Source organism: Leptonychotes weddellii, chromosome 10 (assembly GCF_054177405.1).
Source record: "Leptonychotes weddellii isolate Sample4059 chromosome 10, ASM5417740v2, whole genome shotgun sequence".
Classification (NCBI taxonomy): domain Eukaryota; kingdom Metazoa; phylum Chordata; class Mammalia; order Carnivora; family Phocidae; genus Leptonychotes; species Leptonychotes weddellii.
The window spans coordinates 28059386-28082972 of NC_138378.1; the positions used below are offsets into that span (position 1 = coordinate 28059386).

At 35.8% G+C, this 23587-nt stretch overlaps 1 protein-coding gene across 4 annotated transcripts in view; it reads right to left on the bottom strand.

Moving 5' to 3' along the window:
• Positions 1 to 23587, bottom strand: part of GPCPD1 (glycerophosphocholine phosphodiesterase 1) — a 54133-nt gene that overhangs the window by 17529 nt on the left and 13017 nt on the right. For all 4 annotated transcript variants that reach the window (XM_081833197.1, XM_081833196.1, XM_081833195.1 and 1 more), the window contains exons 4-13: positions 23119 to 23203; positions 16956 to 17031; positions 15006 to 15047; positions 13101 to 13224; positions 9261 to 9492; positions 7434 to 7596; positions 6980 to 7112; positions 6004 to 6058; positions 2922 to 3014; positions 147 to 224 (exon numbers count right to left, since the gene is read on the bottom strand). In XM_081833197.1, the coding sequence (XP_081689323.1) occupies positions 147 to 224; positions 2922 to 3014; positions 6004 to 6058; positions 6980 to 7112; positions 7434 to 7596; positions 9261 to 9492; positions 13101 to 13224; positions 15006 to 15047; positions 16956 to 17031; positions 23119 to 23203 (1081 nt within the window). The remainder of the gene's footprint in view (positions 1 to 146; positions 225 to 2921; positions 3015 to 6003; positions 6059 to 6979; positions 7113 to 7433; positions 7597 to 9260; positions 9493 to 13100; positions 13225 to 15005; positions 15048 to 16955; positions 17032 to 23118; positions 23204 to 23587) is intronic.

The window sequence follows — 23587 nt, forward strand, 5'->3', positions numbered from 1 at the left end:
AACCCATTCTTCCTAATAGTACAGAGAACCAAAGCATACACTCTCCTCATGCTAAATAGTCATCTCCATGCACAAAGAAAACATACACGAAGTATAAATCATTCTAAAACTAAAAGATCATTTACATTTTATGTTATCATTACTACCTTTAACAACTGGAGTTGGTCAAACGTTAATTCCTTTACTGGAATTTCAAATAATTCAACTGGATCAGCATCAAATTTCTAAAAAGAAAATAAAGAGAAAAATAGGCCTCAAATTATCACTGAATGTTTAACCCTAGACAGGCCTAACATCCCAACTTAGTGAATGATAACAACTGTTCAGAGGCCGCAACAAGCCCATGCAGGGGAGCCCCCTTTTTTAAACACCACCTTCCAGATCTTAAATTCTGGTTTTCATTTTTGATGTAGGTGGGAGTGCCTGGAAGAAAAAAACAGCTGGGAGGAGGATGGGGCCCTGAAGACATACTGAAAAGAAAGCCAGAAATCAGCCATTTTCCTTACTTCCTGTCATGCTGTTGACATTTTATTTGACATATATATATCCATGCTACAGACTAGGCAATCAACATGTACAAGGACTAGACAAGGATTAATTTCTGTCAATAAGTTTCTAAGCCTTTTAAACTTAAGTTTGGTTAAAAATAGCCATAGAAATCAATGGTCATGGGAAAAAAATGTCTGATTAGTTTTAAGCAGTAATATTTAACAGGAACTCTAATCTTAACAGAAACTCTAATCTATTACAAATGTTTTCCCCATGAACAAATCTGTTTTATTAGATTTTACTACCATATCAAACGCCACACTATTTAGGCACCCCATCTTAAGGAAATGAATTAATGGACCACCAATAAATCATCAATCAACAAATATGCTAAAATCCATTATATTCATTCACATACATATGGTATAAACCTGTGCATAAGGCTCTTCTAGAGGACACACAAGAAACTGTTAAGAGTAAGGAAGTGTGACCAAGGAGAAAGGGGAAAGGAAGATTTCTTTTTCATGTCATAATCTTCTGCAGTTCTACAATGAACATGAATTGATTTTGTTAAGGAAAATACCAGCTTAAAAATTAAAACTAAAAATACATACAATTTGTTACTTTCATTCTCTAACTCATCCAGGTTCAACTTAAGAGCAAGACAAAGTCTGGTGAAAACCGGATCAGTGATACTTTTCAATTAACTCATAGATTTTTTGAAATTACAGCTTGATTGACCTCAATCTTGGTTACGAAGATCTTTACTGCTCCATTTCTTCCTGTTCCACTTTTGCATTGATTTTTTTCCCCAGAGCAAAACAATCTGCTGCTTTTCTACTAAGTTATTTTACCTCTATTATCTAAGTAGGTGCATCTCCTTCCCTCTCTCTCCTAAGACTATGGAAGAGAACGGTCAGCCCCTATGGTCTACCAACAAAGACTTACAGCCTAGCCCCTTCACATATGCAAAAACAGCAGGGTCCACTTCTAGAAGTGGAAGCGTGCTTTTCCATACATCATAGTATTCCAAACCCCCATGACGGATTCAAATCCATGAGCAGGCAGAGCCAGGCACCTGGCCATATATACTACAACAACTGTGTCTGGTAGAGTGTCCTATATGTTAGCACACTAGCCTTAACTTTAAATCACCTCAGTGGAAAATGATACCCAATAGTTTTATAGAAAATGCCAAATGAACCCTCCTAGTTTAAGTTTTTTTTTTTTTTTTAAGAGTTGTATATTTGCCAGATTATTTTTTTTTTTGAAGATTTTATTTATTTATTTGACAGAGAGAGAGGGAACCCAAGCAGGGGGAGTGGGAGAGGGAGAGGGAGAAGCAGGCTTCCCACCTAGCAGGGAGCCTGACGCGGGGCTCCATCCCAGGACCCTGGGATCATGACCTGAGCCGAAGGCAGACGCTTAACGACTGAGCCACCCAGGCGCCCCCTCCTAGTTTAAGTTAAGAAATCACTTGGTTAATTTGTACACTAAAGTTTAAGCACTATGCAATTATCACAATTATGTTCACACAACGATTACAATTTTTAAGAAACAATATATATTTTCAAATCTCCTTCTGGACTTTCTCCTCCATCGTGCCATTCTCCATTCTATCTCCACACTGGTCCAGGCTTACTGTATCTTTGGCCACATTACCACTCCCCCTGTCTCTAGTCTCTGTCCTCTTAAATTCCCCTTACATCAGGTACTTACATCTAGAGGTTTAGTTCTGAACATTTCCCTTCTTCACTCAAAAGTCTGTCACATCTTCCTAGCTCCTAAATCTACACCCCTTTCCTGAGGCCCTCCACTATCTGGCTCCAAAGTGCTTTTCCACTGTGGCTCTTCTCTTTTTGGCCAAATCATACTAACCTATTAATCTGAGGAAAAGCTTGAAGCAGAAATAGAAGGGAGGCTAGAAAACAGACACTCTGACAGCTTCCTCCCTTGCTTCAATACAGAACAGTGGCAGACTGATACAGAAGCCACCTGGAAGGTCCTTTTGTTAGATAGTAGAAGAAAGCAAATCAGCAATACAGAGACCCCACTCTAGGCAATTATTATTCCCATCTCCTTACTCTCTCGATGTTGTGGGAGCTTGACAGAGGAAAGAATTGGCAGTAATTGACCAAAAAAATGAATTGATCAACCCTAATAAATAACTCTACACATATATGTAAAACAAACTTCCTAGCATTTAAACCTATCTAACTGTAAGAGTTTAAAATGAAGGAATTTTGGGGCACTAGGGTGGCTAAGGCCGGTAAGCGACCAACTCTTGATTTTGGCTCAGGTCATGATCTCAGGGGTGTGAGATCGAGCCCCGTGTCAGGCTCTGCGTTGGGCACGGAGTCTGCTTAAGATTCTCTCTCCCCTCCCCCCCCTTAAAAAATAAATAAAATGAAATGGAAGGAATTTCAACATACCTTTTTCATTGTCAAACAACAGGTAAGATCATGATACACCACAGGCACAAAATCTTTTGAAAGATGTACATCAAATTCCACAAAGGCTGCACCCTAACAGAAATAAAGGAAACAGGTACTTGAAAAACATTATCTGGCCCACAATACATTGAAAACTACAAGGATATAAGAAATTCACTGTTCACTATAAACTCATAGACCTGTACACAAAACAAAAAAACTTCCTCATGAATTAATGTTATGCTTCAAGCTTTCGCTAAAAAGTAATTTCTTCTCTTATAATTTTTTTATTGTTCTTCGTTATGACAGCACAAGCAATTTTTTCCCGGCAAAAACATGGGCACACTGATCCACCTGAACACACCCCAGGGCCACTCTGTGACAGTGGCCAGCCTGTGACCTCTGCTGCTGCCCTTAGCAGAAATGGAGCCTGCCAGAAACAGGCAGCGGGACCAGCTTGTGCCATACTGCCCCAAAGTTCCGTGGCCAGACAGCTGACCCTCAAAGCTGAGGAGGGAAAGGAAAAAGCCGCAATGTCTCCGCTCTGCACCCTGGTGCACTTGAGCGGCACATCTTCCAGCTTTTCCTGGAAAAACCCCAAAAGCAGAGTCAAGAGGAAATGACAGGTGCTGCTGAAAAGACAGAAAGCTGCAAGGGGGTCAAGAACGGCCCTGCACAAGCCCAATCTCCTGACAGAGCCTCAACAGGAGGGAGGATGACGAGGATGAGTTAAGGCTGCATATTTCCAAGTCGGACCCATTCTGACATAGGAATTAATCCAAATAAAGCTGAGAACATAAACTGACCCACAAAGGTGTGCATTCACTGAAAGAGAGCTGGCTGGGATCAAAGGAAACAAGGTGTGAACATTCTATGTTCCTGCAGCCCAGAGAAGTGCTTGTGTAAGGACAGATGACATGCTTCCACCCCTCCCCAAGCTTTAGGTCACAGAGGGGTGTCCAACTTGTGAGCACATGTGAATCACAGACTAGAATCGAAGCATATTTCCTTGATGACTTCTGAAACAGGAAATAAGTTTAGCTCCTTCTAGTGCTATAAAACAAGACAATAACAAAAAAAGCGTTTCTACCGAAGAGAACAAACCGTAGCATCCTTAGTTATATTGATTAAACAAATTATAGCTCTGTAGTTTAAATGTTTAACTTTACAGCATCACCACCCTTTGGAAGATAATTTTACTGCAAGAGAAAACCTGATCCCAAAATCCATGTGTGAGCTTTAAGAAAAAAGCCAATAACATATCAGAACCCCTTCAAGGATATGTTTTTAACATTAAAATAAACAAGTCATTAATAACTAGCATATGGCATTCTAAAATGTGATCCTTATGACTTACAAAGGATCTCAACAGAACATGGAAGAAAAAAAGCTTAATGAAATTTTCTCTCAAAAGGCACGGAGGGATGCCTGGGTGGCTCAGGCAGTTAAGTAACTGACTCTTGATTTGGGCTCGGGTCATGATCTCAGGGTTGTGAGATCGAGCCCTGTGTCGGACTCTGTGCTAGCCGCTTAAGATTCTCTCCTCCCTCTACTGCTGCCTCTTCCCACCTCCCTCTCTTTAAAAAAAAAAAAAAAAAAAAAAAGGACATGTAGACACTAAAGTTCCTTAGCAGGATCTTCATGTGTTTACAGCTAATAAACCAATGTTTAGAATAGTTAGCTACAATGAACTGAAACTGGTTCCAAATAATGAACTAGAGCCCCCAACACTCATAGATTTAATATCATCCTTTCAACAAAAGACAGAAGAATCCACTATTAATATTTTTAAACACTAAAATAAAATGTCATGAATTATAATATGCTTCATATACCACTAAAAGGGGAAAAAATGCTGCCCATGACACCAGGATGCAAGGCTAAGAAAGTTGTAAAACCCTAACCAATTGTAGAGATGCTCAAATATGAAAAAAGCATGTCTTAGAATAGATGTTTGCTCATATAAGTAATAAAATTAAACATCACACTAATCAAGTTTACTTGCTGAACTATTTAAAAAGGCAAAGTGTAAGGCACGTGGAGAACACTGTGGAGAAAATAAAAATTAAAGAATGAGCTGTTCTCCATTTCCCCCCTAGTTTAACTTTAGAGCATGAGGTTTTTCAGTCAGGTACAAGGCAGCAGGGGGAGACAGGGGAATCTCAGGTTCTTCATTAAAAATGTCAAGTTATAGGGCGCCTGGGTGGCTCAGATGGTTAAGCATCTGCCTTCGGCTCAGGTCATGATCCCAGGGTCCTGGGATCGAGTCCCGCATCGGGCTTCCCGCTCCTTGGGAGCCTGCTTCTCCCTCTGTTTCTCTCTGTCTCTCATGAATAAATAAATAAAATCTTTAAAAAAAAAAAGTCAAGTTGTAGTTGCTGAAAAAAACTGAAAGCTAAAAAACGGACTCTAACCTTTTATAAATGGATAAAAGGAATTAAGAAATTTAATATAATCAAGTTGGTATGCAGGACATAAACTGACAGACTTAAGCGTTACCTAAAACCACCATCAAATCCTTCTGTAAGCATTATTTCCAAAGTATCTGAGTGAACACAATACTCAGTTAATGAAAAGCATTGCTTAATGGGGATTGTTTTTCTTGTTCCAATCACTCAAAACTTGTAATCTCAGGGGCTCCTGGGTGGCTCTGTCGGTGGAACATCTGCCTTTGCCTGAGGTCATGATCCCAGGGTCCTGGGATTGAGCCCCACGTTGGGCTCCCTGCTAAGCGGGGAGTCTGCTTCTCCCGGAGTCTCCCTCTGCCCCTCCCCCTGCTTATGCTCTCTGGCTCTCTCTCTCAATACATAAAATCTTTTAAAACAAACAAACAAAAAAACCTGTAATCTCAAACATGCTAATGATTCTATAGTTTTCATCACAATCTTCACCAAGAATCTAAAAACAAATGCTCAGAGATACTTTATCTTCGCTTAGAATCATATTCAGAAGAAGCATGCATTTTTAACCTACTTAACCTTTTTAAGCTATTAATGGAAGATTCCCCAAGCCCACATTTCTCTACTTTGCTATCTTTGAACCAACGATCCCAAGTTGTTCAAAAAAAGAGAAGGTCACTTACATGACTAGCAGCATTTCTTAAAGAAGCAATAGTATTTTCTTGAACTTTAGCAAGCCTGAAAGAGAAGAAATATATAGAAATACAGTTATCATCCACTATAGACAAGATAAAGAAAACAAATGTAATAAAGCCAAGTGGGGTGCCTGGATGGCTCAGTCGTTAAGCATCTGACTTAGGTTCAGGTCAGGATCTCAGGGTCCTGGGATGGAGCCCTGCTGACATCAGGCTCTGTGCATGGGGGGAGTCTGCTTGTCCCTCTTCCTCTCAAATAAATAAATAAAATCTTTAAAAAAAAAAAGCCAACTATATCTTTAACAATGGAAACAGTTCAATATTCTCTATGCTGAAGCTCCTTCTGCCATCCCCAAATTAAGACTGTGACCATCACTTGGTGGGTATATGCATTTATTCCATAAATGCAAGCTCTAATGACTGCAGGTACTTATAAACTGAATATAAACTTATCCCACACCCACACATACCTCCCCAAGTGAGGTGACCACTCAAGGAAAACAATCTTTTGCAGTGGCATAAAGTAGAAGAGACACAGAGACTTGCCCCTTGCAATGGTGCCTCAGAGCACTTAATCCTGGCCGACCGGGGGAATGGGAAAAGGCTGACACCCAGCAGGTCGGCAGCATGGAAATGATACCAAGAACGGGTGAGGAAACCGAGACCCAGAGAGGGAAGCATGCCAAAGGTTGGGACCACAACACACACTGAGATTCAGGCTGCTTCCTGCATCAAGCTTTTCCTCGGCCTTCTCTTTTTAATGTCCCTCTTGGCATCAGAGTTCGGTAGATATTAGAGACACTGACCAGACAGAGTCTTACGAGTGAGTTAGTCTCTACTTAATTTAAATTACATTAAATCCCAGGTAATAAAGGGATCCTTTGACCTTTAGTGGGCCAAACCAACGGAACCTTATCATGCGCAAGCTACCAAATGCTAAATACCGCTCAAATATTCAACCTACTGAGCAGTTGTTGTAGAATTCCCTGCACCTCGATGTCCAACATCCAATGGTGTTCTCGGCTTCCAATACTTGGAAAATGAAGATTTCATGTCACAACTGTATCCTGGTAATGGCTTAATAATTATATAGTCAACTTCCATAGAAAAAAAGGGGGCAGAAATAAAGATAAAGCTGATTAAAAAGGCCACGATGAGCATTTAAATGGTATTTACGTTTAAATATCCCTCGAATCAACTTTATCAATCTCTATTAAATAGAAAACAAGTCAAAACTGATTCACAGTAAAGCTTCCAGAAAATTTCACAGATGTCCCTTATTGCTATTGTAGTAGTTAATATTCCAAAAACAAATTATTAACTTAACGCCATTCTCAAAAACTCAATTTGAAGCTAACTAAAATTCGAACCTAACCTTTGCTCATTTATAAAGGGCCCTTCTGTTTCTCCCAGCTTACCTCTCACTTTGCCTATTGTTTTTCTGGAATTTCTGCTCATGATGGGAAGAGTAAGAATTCCAGCACTCTTCCCACTCTCGGCAATGGTGGATGATAAGAGGCACGCTGTCCCTACATGTCCAGGAAGGGCATCACCCTGAACTACATGTTCACTGAGATCTTCCTGAAATAAAAAATGAGGTTTAAAATAATCCACATTCTTACACTTCAGTATTTCCCATTTAAAGATCAAAAAACTCCCTTAAAATTAATTCAGAATCTATTGAGGAAGATCAATAATAAATAGGAATCAAATTTATATTCAGGTAATTTAGATAAGACTCTTTGTAAAATAAATGATACATTTTCTTTTAGTATATAATATTTTAAGATTTTATATGGTACTTTATTAGTCATAATTCTGTTGATTGGCACTTCTGATCTTTTAACATGTATCAGATGAATTTAAAACACTGACAAAGTGTCTAAGTCTCTTCATATTCAAAGACTAAAATACACCTGTAGTGAGCTGTTAATGTGTATTATATTCTCTAAAAACGAATTACCACAGAGAACATAAAGGGATAATTAACTCTCTAGGAAACTGAATACTCATTTGGAGATTACACTGGATATTTTATCAGCCTAGTCTATGAATAAAATAGTATTTCCAAAACTGCTAAACAAATGAAAAGCAAGTTAGGACGTTTAAGAGAGTATTAAAAGATAGGTCCTTAAGAAATAAGGAAACATTCAACCAAAACCTCACATTTTTACAATAAAGTCTCACAGATCTTATTACTTGGGTAAGATCGAATTACAGGTTTTTTAAAAATAAAATTCTTTATTATAGCTTTTTGAAAGGAAACACTTTAAATTTCATACAATGCAAAAAGCTTTTTCATACAAAAAGCCAGTTGCAAAGGCGATGCATAAAGGCATCATCAAATTAAATAATTCAAAGACTATAATGATTTTAACAAGTGTAACAAATGTTACTTGTGGGTTTAAATCCATCCTGTATTCTGCTATTTTCACAAAACTGTGGCTAGGTCTCTCGTCTAATGGAAATGGGAGTGGAAGTGCCAAAGAGCCAGAGCCTAAGGAAAGCAGTACACAGAACCACTACCTGGGCACAGTAAAGCGAGGACCTTAGCCAAGGACCCAGCCTGACTTATGAAGACGAGAACCCCTGAACGCCCCAAGCCAGAGGGCTCTCATGTTGAGTCGCGGGAGCTCTGGAAAGCTGGTAGCAGATTCTGAACAACCTGGCACAATCTTCATAGCAACTCTTTTTGGCTACATATTTATACTATCAAGCAAAGTTGTAAAAATGAGTCCGCTGTTAGGAATTCTTATTATAAAAATGCCTCAATAAACCACAGACTTCAGTCATGAGGAGGACTCAATCATGTTAGTTACACTGGGCGGCCCATCAAGAGTCATACGTCCACTCGTCCCTCTATTCTTGGAGGCTCCTTTGGATATTATTCATTTATATTTAGAATAGGCACAGGGACACCTGGCTGGCTCAGTCGATCACGCAACTCTTGATCTCGAGGTTGTGAGTACAAGCCCCACGTTGGTTTAAAAAAAAAAAAAAAAAGAACAGGCACAGATATTAAGACATCTGGTCTTGTTGTAAAACATCAATTCAGCTGAATTTTTTTTATAGTACTTGAGTCTATCAACTCCAGGTTTTTTAAGCCTGCTAAAATGTATAGACAAACATCTGAAAGGATGTATGAATCATGGGTTTACACTCAGACTAAAATAAAAATCAAAACATATAAAAATAAACCCATGCCTGCACTCTTGCTCAACTCCCTCTGTGAAATAATTACTCACCTCAAAAAAATCAAATATTAGTTCCAGGTTATCTGGTTCCATTGTCTGTATGCTGTATTCTGTCCAACGATCGGGCTGCAAGCCATACCCACACTCTGGCTGTGAATGCCTGCACTTGAACTCATTGTCACTTATTAAGGATATCTCTAGGCTGTTGGACATTTTGTGAAGAACAGTGGGAGATACCCTATCATCATCATCTTCTTCCAAGCCCTCTAGTGTCAGCTTTACCCTACACAAATGGAAAAAATAATGAAATGCAAAAAAATGGAAAAGGAAAACTTATACAAGTGTTACCTAAATGCCAACTTTAAAAAGTGCTCCCTGAATATGCTAATCCTTCAAGTAACAAAAATACGGTATTATACAAGACTACACATACTACTGGTTAAGGCATTAGTGTGTTTTATAATATACTGATGTTTTTATCTACATATACTTCTGCAAGGAATTAAAACAAGATAAATGCTCATTATGCCTAAGGTTGTTTTCAGTAACTCTTTTTCTATAGAACCATTACTATTATCTCATTTGTAACTGGCTATCTCAACTTCTTTTGAAAAGTCTCACAAAAGAATATATGTATAAAACAAGCACCAAACTGAATCATATTCTGTTAGTGTACATAAAAAGACTATAGAGTTGGAGGCTGTAAATTAAAAATTTTCACCTTTCTTCTACCTTACCACAGTGAGTCCAGGTATTCTGTGAAAAGTACATTATTAAAAAAAGATATACTGCATTAAATGTTTATTTGTATGCATGCACACTTTTTACATGTGTGTATGTATTTACATAGAAGTACTTTTTAAATGAAACAAACAGGGCACCTGGGTGGCTTAGTCAGTTAAGCATCTACCTTCAGTTCAGGTCATGATGTCAGGGTCCTGGTTTCGAGCCCCACATGGGGCTCCCTGCCCCTCCACCCGGCTCGTGCTCTCTCTCTTTCTTGCTCTCTCTCTCAAAGAAATAAATAAAATCTTTAAAAAATAAAAGAAATTTAAAAAAAAAGAATAGTTCTGGATAACTGATTCTATTAGTGAATCTGAAGGAACATTCTCTACCAGGATATATGAAGAGAGATCACATTTGGACAGTAATAAATAAGCAATAAGGCACAAAGATAAAAATAACTATTCTGCTAACAGCAATGTGCATTTACCAAAAAAAAAAAAAATTCAAGTTTAAAGGGATTTATCAACAAATTTTAGTCATTTAAGTTAAAGGTTTTCTTCAAATAGCTCTATAGTGGTTATAATCTGTCTTTCCACTTATTGATAGAGTCGACTGAAGGAGAAACTTGCTTAAAACTTGGTGATAATTAAAAAAACCAACAAACTTGCTGGTTCTTTCTCATTAGAAAGAACAGCATGTTTAATATTTTATTTAAATGCATAAGCTGGGGGCACCTGGGTGGCTCAGTTGTAAGCATCTGCCTTCGGCTCAGGTCATGATCCCAGGGTCCTGGGATCAAGCCCTGCATCGGGCTCCCTGCTCAGCAGGAAGCCTGCTTCTCCCTCTCCCACTCCCCCTTGCTTATATTCCCTCTCTCGCTGTCTCTCTCTCTCTCTGTCAAAAAAAATAAATAAAATCTTTAAAAAATAAATAAAATGCATAAGCTGTTGCTAAGTTTTTAAAGTCCTGATATTCTTGCAGATCAATTTATTTCCTACCTCATGGAGGTTTAGTTTATCACTAAATACAAATTTGGGGGGGAAAGGTGGTCAGAACACAAATTTCTAGTTACACACAATTTTTTAATAGTTTATATTACTATTATATATATTTTTTAGTAATCTCTACACCCAACACTGGGCTCAAATTCACGACCCTGAGATCAAGAGTCACATACTCTTCAGACTGAGCCAGCCAGGTACCCCATACACAATTATTTCAATAGCAATCAGTTACTTATTGTAGAGTCCACCAAAGTTTGGTTATACAAAAATATTCCAATTTAAACCTGATTAACACAATAATATATACTAACACTCAAAATAACTTCTATATAAACAAGAATGGTATAGGACTCAGTATGCATTTGCAATCAGAAATTTGCAAGCAGAACCCAACCATTAATTATCTATTAATTTCTTAACTAAAGTCAAGAAAGAAAAAAATCCTCATAAGCCTAACCAACCATCTGGTTTATCTTTATCTTCTACAGTCATCCTTATTTTAAGGTCTTACTCTTTTTCTTTTTTTTTTTTTAAGATTTTATTTATTTGACAGAGAGAGAGAGAGCACAAGCAGGGGGATCAGCAGAGGGAGAGGGATAAGCAGGCTCCCCGCTGAGCAGGGACCACAACCCAAGTGGAAGGCACGCGCCCAACCATCTGAGCCACCCAGGCACCCCTCAAGTTCTTATTCTAAGACACTTTATAGCTGTAACACAATTTGTTTCTTTTCACATGTAAATAAGATTCAATTATGTTAAACACACTCCACCCCAAGCGCAGAGCCAAATCTCACCACCATGAGATCAGTACATGAGCCAAACTCAAGAGGCTTGACTGAGCCACCCAGTCTGCCCCTCCCCCGCCCCCCAGCGGGGGGGGGGGGTGGGAGGGCTCATGTGGGTGCTCTCTCTCTCAAATAAATAAATAAATAAATAAATTTAAAGTTTAGAAGAAAAAAGGATTCAATTATGTATGAAAAAGGCCTAGATACGCTATGCACAAAGATAAGGTACACCCAAAACCTTCCACTTCCTCTCAGAACAACCAATGCAAAGGACTGTGAAGTGTTACTCACCCTTTCCCTTTTTAATTTTATGACTGGGATTAAGTACTACAGTATTTAAGCAATTTATGGGTTATTACCTGTAGTATCTTGTAAGTTTTATGACAAAGACACTAAGTATTGTATTATTAATTACTTCAGTTGCTGAAAATGGCCCTTTCAACCCAGCCCTGACATTGTCAGAAAAGGATGCCTTACATACCAAGACTTACAACTCTCAGTCCGTAAATTATAAAAACTCAAATGATAGGGCTGCCTGGGTCATTGAGAAGCCAGCTCACTTAAAGGTATGTATGATGACGTTACAAAAAAATAAAGTTACTCACTATGTAGCTATTTACACAAAGCTTGAAATCTATTCTTAATATAGGAGTAAGAAGAAACTAATCTGGAACTGCCATGATCACTGCTACCTTTCTTCATGAAATTTTCATTTTCAAGCCACAGGAACACTTTAGAACACCAAAGTATATTTCCAATAATCATTTTTCTCTGTTTATACCATTATCCCCTCATTTAGCACAAATTCATTTCTGTCATATCAATTTTAAAACAAACTATTGCTACACTAAGAAATTTTAAATGGGGGCACCTAGGTGGCTCAGCAGGTTAAGTGTCCAACTCTTGGTTTCAGTTAAAGTCATGATCTCAGGATCATGGGATCTCGGCACGGAATGTGCTTGTCCCTCTCCCTCTGCTCCTCCCCCAGCTCACATACATGCTTTCTCTCTCTCTCTCTCTCTCTCACTCGCTCTCTCTCAAATAAATAAACACAAAATCCTAAAAAAAAAAAAAAAAAGAAATTTTGAATGGTAGAAACCACAAAGATACATACACTTGGAAATCACTTATCTATATAGAAAGAAAATTTTCTGGTTTCAAATTTAGCAATTAATACTAAGAGAATTCCAGTTTAACTGGAACAATCTGAGTCAGGGAAGCAGTTCACTCTCACAAGACCCTTCAATAAGAAAATATAACACCTATAAGTGTGTTATGTTCTTAGTTTATACACTTAAAGGCTAAAAACAAATGGGTCAGAAATCTACAGCATTAGTAAAAATAAGTAGCCTAAGTAACAAATACACATGGTCATACCTAAATCTAGATTTTTTTAAGTTTTTCTTTGTTATTGAGACAGGAGGTTTTTCAGAATAATGCAAACGTAATCTTATTTCAGTCTGACATGTCAGCCATCCAGAATCCAGAGTTTCAACACCATCTGGCAGAGTAAATATGAAGAACAGTAATTATTATACATACTTTTTTGAAACAATCTAGTTCATGTTCACATTTTAATACACACAGTTTATGTATCACTGGAACTTCTCTCCAAAGCAAACACACAGGTAGTCTTAAATTTATCACTCAAAAACTTTTATATGAAGTAGGGGGGAAAAAAGTTCAATGTTAACAAGCAGCCACATTTAACAACTTAAGGAAATTAAAATTTCGTACTGAGTCCATTATCGAGGTAATAGCATCAATTTCTGAAAGAATACCACATTCCTCACTGGCTCTAACCTAGCGGTTGTTCCACGGAGGGCCACTGTCACACTTCCAAAGCGTCATATGAGCTATTCAGCTGAAATTAGTTCTACCACTAAAGCTGGAGCTTGAGACATGAGAAGGTTAAGAACAAAACCGTGAGCCAATTTTTTATTCTCGCCTTTATAAGTTCTAACATAAATGGCAGGATTGTGATAACACTGTGTTAACATTATTTAACTTGAAGTTTCCTGCTAACATATGTCATAAAATGTTCATAAATACCAGAAAGCTGTCAACTGTTTTGGACCTTTTTTATCAACAGGACTTAAAAAAAAACAAGTTTTTCTCTTTAGGTATAACTTTAAAAGTTTCAATAATTATCAAATTTTAAAAATAAAGAGAAACCACCATCCTCTCTTAATTTTAAACTGTTCTCAGAAATGGACAAAGTTGGAGAGATGGTTTTCCATCTTGACAGCTAACTAAAGCTGAGTTTAAGAGAACTACAAAAGAGGAAAGAAATGCCTGCCTTTGTAACTGCATAGATATTAACATACAATAGAGGAATATGATGTCATGCCTTACAGTTAAGGACATGAGAAAGCTACTTCTCCACCCAACAAGCTCTCTAAAACATGTAGCATAAATACCATCTTTTGTAAATAAACAGAACAAGACTCTAAAGCACTAAAACCAAAGCTATGCAAGTATTTTAGACTACCTTATAATGTTATATAAATAATCCCAAATAAAATTAAGGAAAAGAAGCTTAATTCCTATCCAAATATTGCCAAAGCATGTACATTTCTCAGGTGCATAAACATAGGCACCTAGTATCAGCAATTTATCTCTGGTTCACAGTCAGTGCAAGCACACATTCTGCTCACCCCCTTTATATCTTTGACTTCTATAGTATATGATCTAAAATAAAAATGCAGCTCTAGCATGATAACACTATTCTACTGTGAGAATTCCAGTCACCGAAGACAACGTGAACCCTCAGAATAAAGTATTTAGTGAAGCAGAAAAATAAATGAATGCATGACATTTTCAACATACTCAGAAGTAAAAGGATTGTCTATTCTACTCTAAATTAATTGTTAAAGTCTCAGGAGAATTACTGGAACATTTTGCTCAATCTGGATTTTACTGTAAATGCATATACACACAAAATGCACAAACCTAGCCTAAAAGAGTTTAGAATGTTTAGAAACATTAATACTAAACATAAGGGTTAAAAAGTGATGATATGTTAACAGTTAAGTATATTCTTAAATTAAGTATATTAATTCATACACCTGAAGTCACCAGTGAAAAACCAAAAGGATAAAATTTTTTAAAGCTTAAGGATTATACTGGAAACTATTATTTAACAGAATGTACTTGTTTCTTGGATCTAGTCTCTATTTTCAGTGTCATACAGTCATATTTCCCTGTGCTGTTTCTAATGAAATGTAAGGTAACATCTCAATCATATCAGTAAAAATTGTCAAAACTTTAAGTCTCACTTACTGTGGATTCCAAATTGTCCATCGTCAATAATAATTTCACTTTCTAGAATTGAAGGAAAATAAAAAAACCAGTTAAAACTCATGATGTATACAGAATGAACAACTGAGAAATTACCCACATTAAGGATTTTTAAAATATGAAATCTAAAGTTTAAAAGCAGCCCAAAGTGAATAAGCATATTTATTGTAGCCCTCAATCAAGAATTCCCTTTTAAGGAGGTAATCAAACAGTAAAAGTTCTTACAGACTTGGTGATGATTCGTGGTGTTACAAGGAAGGGAAAGAAGACTCCTCAGAGAGGTGCTCTAGAGGCCCTGGAACAAACCTCTACACCCACCAATTTATGAGACAGGCTGCTGGACAACAATATCTCCTGGTTGATTTTTTAAACCAAAGGTCTTGGCACAATTAAAATGCTTATTCTTATGTAGTGCATATTCTGAACTTATCTAAAATGTAATTCTCCTCGAATCCCAACTATTCTCTATAGCCAGCTACAAGCTTTAGAAACAGCACAAACTTACCTGAATATACAGAGCTGTGAAGAACTACAAAAAGAATAAGTGCTAGCACATTCCCTTCTAACAGAAATTTCAGCTAAATAAGAAAAGCTGGTAAGCCCACCCTCTTCAGTAAAACACTAATGATCTTCCCTGCTACTTCCTTTCCCAGTTTAACTTTAAATATAAGTCTGAAATATTTGTCAAAATAGGTGTGATAGTTCCCAATAAAGATTCTTGGTAGATTTCACGCAGCTCTTAAGTTTAGAGGTTATGTTTCCCAAAAGCATAAAATTAATTTTTAAAAGACCAGAAACAAACATCCTACTTCTCACAATAAGAAAATATATTTAACTGCAAGATGCTTCCAAACGCAAATTATTTTTTAAATGTTTAATACCTAATAATTTCTAACCTCAGTATGGGACTATTGTAATTCTAAAGTACACTACTCATGAAAATTCTAAATATACTATCAAAAATGTAGTAAAACATAAAAAGAAAATCCAATAAAGAGGATGGAATGAAGTATCTGTTTAAACAAGACGTGTCCTTGCCACAGGGTAAAGCAGGATCTCTCACTACTTTCTAATCTAAGATAGCTACTAGCAAGCCATTTAATATCTTTAAATTCTAATTTTCTCTAGAAACTAAAAGATACAGTTCTCAGCACGAGTGAATTTACAGATGAGTCCAAGTGGGTAATTTATGTATATGAAATGAACTTCAAATTTTAATCTCCGTATGGAAAAGGACATTTAAAAATACTTGTATGAAGAGAAATGCCATTTTTTGGCACAAGAAAACTGAATGATGTTTTAGGGGAAAAAAAAAAACAAAAACAAGAACAAAATAAAACCAACTATCTGAGTATCAATTTTAACACAGCCAGCAGGTATTTAAGTAAATCAGGAAGAAAATATGTATGCTACAACCAAGAAATGTGAATGCATTCATACAAGTTTAATCAAGTATTTACTAGTTAAAAAAAACCCACACAGAATAAATAGGTTAACTTATTCTATTGCTCTTACTAAATTCAAAGTTAAATATTTAAGAATCTTTGTTTTGGATTAATTTTTTCCTCAAATGTTCTCTAAGCTCTCTGAGCAAGTAATCAAATAAAGCTGTGGATGCTCAGTCAAGAATAATGCTATTTTTACAAACTTTGTTAACTACTCCAAATGAAAATAAATATTCCACAATAAATTAATCTAATCCCCCCAAATAAAAATAACTTGGCAAGCATTTCTAACAAAGTTTATGAAGAAAGGCAATTAAGAACTGTTTAGTTTTAAAAGATCCATGATATGCTAAGTGAAATTTGCAGTACTGACAATGCATTGACCTTAAACTTTAGAATAAAAATTTATTAAATCCCACTAAGCCATTGTGCAGCATATTAGTAACTTTATGCATATGCCTCAAACAGATGCAGTTAATGCCCATACCTAAAGGGGTTATTGATCGTGGTTGTAGATGAGTCTCCCACTTGTGAACTATGACTTGGCATGGACCACCGATAGTCTGCAATTTAAAAGTTAAACGTCTGCAATAATTTCTTATATCTTATTTTCTACCCATGACTCCATTAGATGTTTGTGGCCTAAATCTTATACTAAATATGAAACCAAAAGATTCATCTTGTTATTTATCAATATTATATGTCAAAAATCAGGAATGTACCATCTCACAAAACATTATGAGTGCTGGAAGAAAAGGACAGTGAGGCAGTAAACAGAGAAAAAGGAGATGAAACTGGCAACATAAAACCATCTTAAACCCTTTCTTAAATCTGCCTACGATACTCCAAATTGTTTTAAAGAAATTTTCGTATTTAGCTGATGTTCTGTTCCCATAAAAGTTAACACCAAATATACTTTATGCTTGGTTGTCAGCAGTCAATGAGGTATTATAACTGAATAAAGTCATCTCAAATAACTCTCCAAGTGTTTGGGAAAAGCCTATACTCTATGATAGTAGGAATAGTAGGTACAAGTACTTCAAGATCAATGATCACAAGGAACTAGAGGGCATAACAAAGTTCTTTATTATAGTAAGTAAATAACAGGAAGAACATCAGATTTCTTGTATCATAGTAACCAGTGTTTCTAAAACGCACAGGAAAACCCTAAAAGAAAGTACATGTGCATGAGTAAATTTGAAGAATAAGTCTGACAAAAAGGGAACTACAATCTAGTCTTACAGTTCATAAACTCATACATACTTCTAATAGTCTTCTGTTATCAAGTCCTCTTACTAAAAGGGAAAATAAAGCTTTATGTGTTAACATACAGTTCATAAACTCATACAGTGTGAAAACTTCTAATATTGTCTTCTGTTATCAAGTTCTCTTACTAAAAGGGAAAATAAAGCTTTCTATGTTAACATCTACAGCAATTTAAAAACAAAAATGAACTATCAACTAAGATTCCCTATGTACACCTAAAGGACTAACTACTAACTAAATGCTTCCTAATTTTCTTTTAATTATTAAAAAAAAAATTGACTAACTTATGTGCCGAAACAAAACCGTTAAATAGACATTTTAGAAGCAAAATTTCAACGGTAACCTTACAAGGTATTTTACATTTCTCTTCACATCTTCAGAAGACATTTTAATAAAATACAAAAAAGCAAAAAGAAAACACAAAAATCATTCATTATCACACCACTTAGGGATAATCACTATTGATATTTTCATACATAATCTTCAAAAGCCCTTTTCTAGGCATATATTACATACTCTTAAAAAGCAGAGAACATATAAGCTTCTCTCTATATATTGTGTACACCTTTAGATGGTATTAAATACTCTTCTGTATCATTTTACAGGTTTCAATATTGATTAATAATAAATGTGCCAAATGATAATAAACGAGTATGAGACAAATTAGGCACATTAAGTAATTAAATGCAAGAGATATTCCGCTACTTAAAAATAACCAGAGGTTGAAATCTTTTTTAAAACTTGCAAACTTTTGAACTTTGAAAACTAAAATAGCATTAGATATTCATTCAAATCATATAGCAAATGGGATAAGATAGCAAATCCTCATTTTCTCTAGCTGAATACCTCCTTGTTTTAAGGGTTCAACTTATGAGTTGGCAGACTGGGCAGATGTTTTTAAAAAAAATTTTTTACTGTGAAACCGCTCATCTTAAATATAATGAATTTCATTTCCTTTACACTAAAAAAAAAGGGAGATACATTTAATCCTACATCTGCTAGATGTTTTTTACTACGACTTTCCCGTCACATTTTTTTGAATTTGTTTCTTAAACATCAAACTTTCTGATCCTCAAAAGATGCAAATATATACATTAAGAAAGGAACAATGTTTCTTAGCAACAGAGTAGCCAGAAAGATCTAACCTATACCCTTCCCCCATTCCTCTCATGTCCCCTGCACACCTGCCTTCCCCCAAAAATTTCCTCTTTACATTCTTATAGAAGTTACTAACCAAAGGTGACTTCAAAGGGTGCCAGGAACATACTATTAAATAGCAGCAGGGATAAGAAGTGGATAGAAGAACGGAGAGTTTGTTTCTGTTTTTGTATCAATTCAGTGTCAGGGGAACTTTACAAAGTGTTGACTGCAATATCTACATCTAATCATGTCAGAATAGCCTTGTGGATAAAATATTTGGTAGAAAACATATTTTAATAATACTTTAATAACTCCACCCTCATCTGCTTTAGTAGCAAACCCACTACTCACAGCATAAAATAACCTAGGCTTGAACAGAATGGAGCGTTTGAGGAGCAATCCAAAGAGCTGATTCAAAGGATGACTTCTAATTGGGTATACAAGCGTTTACACTACAAATCCATGTTTGTTGGTACAACAAAGAGTTATAATATAGAAAAAAAATCTACCAAGTTTTAAAATACAGCGAACTTTCAAAATTATACTACTATATTAAACTTTAGAAGGTAATCTTCAATTTTAGCTTACTGAACGTCTTAAATATTTAAGCCCTGAGCACTAGGAAATTAAAAATCTCAGTAATGACTCCAAAACATGCAATCCTTTTTAATATGCTAAATGTAATAAACTCATTCATTCTTCAAGATCTTAGAAAAAAGAACAGTTCCATTCTATAAAAGGCTGCCATAATTTTAAGCACTCTGGAGTCAAGTGCAAGGTGGATCTTTGAAGAAAAAAGTAACATCACCAGTCCAAGACATTATTCCATTAATAGTACTGATAGAGTTGTTTCACAATTTAACATATATTAAATCAGATGATTGTTGAAATGTTTCAAAACAAGCATATTAATAAAAATACAAAATAATCTATTTCTGCAAAGAAAGAAAAGCATAATGACTGCTTTCTTAAACAATGACCGACATTACTCAGCTACATCAAGCACTGAAACAATATGTAGACTGAGGTTTTTGGTCTGTTTTGTTTTGAACAAACAACGTAGGAAAATTATCAACTAGTCATGCAGTATCACTGCTTTCAAATATCATGAAAAATGTAACTTCCAAAATTTTACTGTTGTCTTTCCCCATTTTGGGGGGAAAAAAAAGGTACATGTAAAAGGGGCTCTGAGGAATTTTTATCTGTGATGGCAAGGCCAGACCAACAGTCATTTAAAAATCATGATTTTTAATAAGACTAATAAGAAAAATGGTCACTTATGAATAAGTATGAGGTGAAGAAAGCTAGGCAGACAGACATTTGTGAGATGGTTCAAGTTTGAGATTAACAGCTGAGGGTATTTAGCAACCAGAAGAATTTTATTAAGAAAACCGCTACACGAAGTAAGATACCTGGGCTATTCTGAAAATAAACAATGATGTGCGCCTATCACAGATGATTGATTCTTTTGTTAAAGGATTTAAAGCAAAAATCAAGGGAGATTAAGAACAAAGTAAGGGTTTATAACAAATCTAATTATGAGTGAATGTGAACACCTATGAAAATAAGAAACAGAGTAAGTTACCGGAAAATAAAAAGCTATTTCCATTGAAATGAAGGGGAAATCACAGACAACATTATTACAAATTGGCTAACATTTCAGTAACCTGATACTGGCCACAAGTATAGAAGGATAGAAATGGATTAAAAAAAAGTTTTAATTGGGGGCGCCTGGGTGGCTCAGTCGTTAAGCGTCTGCCTTCTGCTCAGGTCATGAACCCAGGGTCCTGGAATCGAGCCCCGCATCGGGTTCCCTGCTCCGCTGGAAGCCTGCTTCTCCCTCTCCCACTCCCCCTGTTGTGTTCCCTCTCTCACTGTGTCTCTCTCTGTCAAATAAATAAATAAAATCTTTAAAAAAAAAAGTTTTAATTGATGTTCACTGAAAAATTATTTCTGGTGAAGATGTGAAATTAAATGGGCCATCTGCAGATTCCCACCTGTGTTTTCATTCCAAGAATATCTACAACCTTTGTTTGCTATGTTCAAGACAGTATTTTGATTTGTCACCTGTGAAATTATTTTAAAATTCAACGTATTAACACCTCATTCTAATTCTACAAAGTAGAAGACAATAGGTAGCTATGAAAAGTTGAGAGAAAAGGGACTTCAAGACTCTTCTAAGCTAAAAAGAATATGCCAGAAAGAGCAAAAACGGAGGAGAAAATATGAATGGTAAAATTTTATTTATTTGCAATAAAATTTTAGCAATGGAAGGGACCTAAGAAATCTATGGTCCAAGCCCTTCATTTTATAGATAAGAAAACTGAAATATGAAGGTCAAGTGACAAGACCGCAAGGATTTTTAGCTTAGGCTCTACAAATGCTTGGGTAGACTACCTCAGCAAAATTAATCTTATTACTCATTTCAGCTTTTCAATGTTTCATAATTACTTTGCTTTCCCATCATTCTTTATATTCATAAAATATATGTTCCAATAATTTACATTTTACAATTTAAGATTCTCTGCACATTAGTTTTATCATTTGACAATGCACAACTGAGACAAAGTTTCATAATTATTTCTATTTAAAATTATGTTTCATTTAAAGAGCGCCACCAACTTTTAAAAGAAAAGTGTCACTTTAAGCTGGCATGTGGAAAAAAAAAAAACCTCTAGCTATATGCATGGGATTTTATGTAGCTATTTACTCTAGTCCATGAAAAACATACTTACCATGGCAGCCCCTGCATCACACGGTACATGTGTACACGATACAGAGCACCTACTTAAAGAAACACACTCACCAACACATACTGTAAACTTTTGCAAGTATTACAAGGGGAAAAACTTGTTTTTTACTGTAAGCAGACTTCTTGCCAATTTTTTCAGAAAGGCAGTTTGGACTGATTTGCTGCTTTTGGTTACATTTTCAATGAAGAGGGAAAATACTGTAGGTTGGCTTAATTTGATCTACGTTGACAATAGTCTTACTTTAGAAGACTATGCCCAAAGGACGCATTTTGATTTTTCTTGTCCAAATGCCCCTTTAAGTAAAATTTAGTTGATTTCACATATTACAAATTTCACATACCAGGATCCTCAAATAAACTTTCAATGTCGAGTGCTATGACCTACTTATCACTGCACAGCTGTTCAATTTAAACTGAAAAACTTTGCCACAATGCATAACCCTTATGCCAAATAAATGATCTTAAGTCATTAAAATGAGACTATTGTCAAGATAAGCCAACACGACGATCAACCATAATGTAATTTTAATTACTGAGTATTTACAATATATTCTTGGAATAAGAAACGTAATAGGTGCAAAAGACAGCTGAAGTGGCTTTGTCAGTTTTTTCTTTTCTATAATGGTGGCTAAGAGAATGAGGTAACAGCGGCTGCTTGCATTTTTCACATGTAACAAGTATTCAATGATCCCAAAGGGAAATAAAATTTTAAAACGGTTTAATCCATGTTCTGCTTCCTAGACTCCTGCCTAAACCCCTGCTCACATGCAGCCTAAGTGTGCTCAAAGATAAAAATCTGAAGGAAAAGAATCCTTTCAGGAACTAAGCATCTTTAAAATAAGAGGGAAAGAATCAACTTTTTTTCTTTTCTAAATATGAAAACAATCCCAAAATAATAAATCATTGTGAGCAAGCAGATTAGATTTTACAGATACTCCAAAGGCTTTCAGAAAAGATCCTAATCTATCAACACCATGGTTGAAAAAAATCTAAGAGGAATGACTTTCAGTTTTGATAGGAGTTAAAACAAATGCAGCCACTAAGAGATGGCTGTTGTGAAATAATTTTTTAAAATAATTACTCACTTAAAGCTGGCTATATACTCCTTCAAATGTATTTATACCACATAAGGATTAAAAAATGAAACAAGAAGAAAACCCTTTTAACTGGTTACTAACAGGTTTACAAAAGTTACAGAAAAAGCACAGCTACTGAGAACACTCATTTATCATTAAAACCAATTTCATAACAAGAATACTGCAGAGTATACTTACTATTGGTCTTTTAAAAATTCCACTGCAGACATCGTCTGCCTCTGAAGTGGCTACTTGCTTGCTTTTTAGCACTAAAATATTATTAATCTAGAGTTCTGTTTTCCTTATTTGATCAAAACAAACTCTTATTACTTTCAATGTTTGCAAACTGAAATTAGTTGCTTTTTAAAAGAAGTAAGTTTGTTAAAGAAACTGGAAACTAGATAAAGAAAACATACCTTTGGTTCTAAAAAGCACCCTTTGAAGTAGCGATACTGAACTGATACTCCTCTAGTGAGTACAATGGTTGCTTTCCATAACATGCTGTGAAGAAAAAGAGCAGAAGCATTAATATCAAATTAAAATGCATAAAGACTTCATAATTCATAAGACCCCTCCAGCTAGGTCTGTGACCAATACCACTTATTTATTCCTACACAAAATTATACTCCAGGCCTACCCTGCACCAGGCACTGGGAACACAGTGATGAACAAGGCAGAAAGAGCCCTATCTTTAAGCAGATTGCTTTCTTGTGAGGGTAGACAAACAAATCACCAAACATACATAGCAAGGGCTATTTGACCTTTCTGATGTGACAGGAAGTTTTGAAAGAGAGACCTCAATGAGGAAGAACAGTCTGCGAGTAGTCCTACACAATGAGAAGGAACCAGCCATACAAAGACAAGAAGTATTCCAAACAGAAAAGG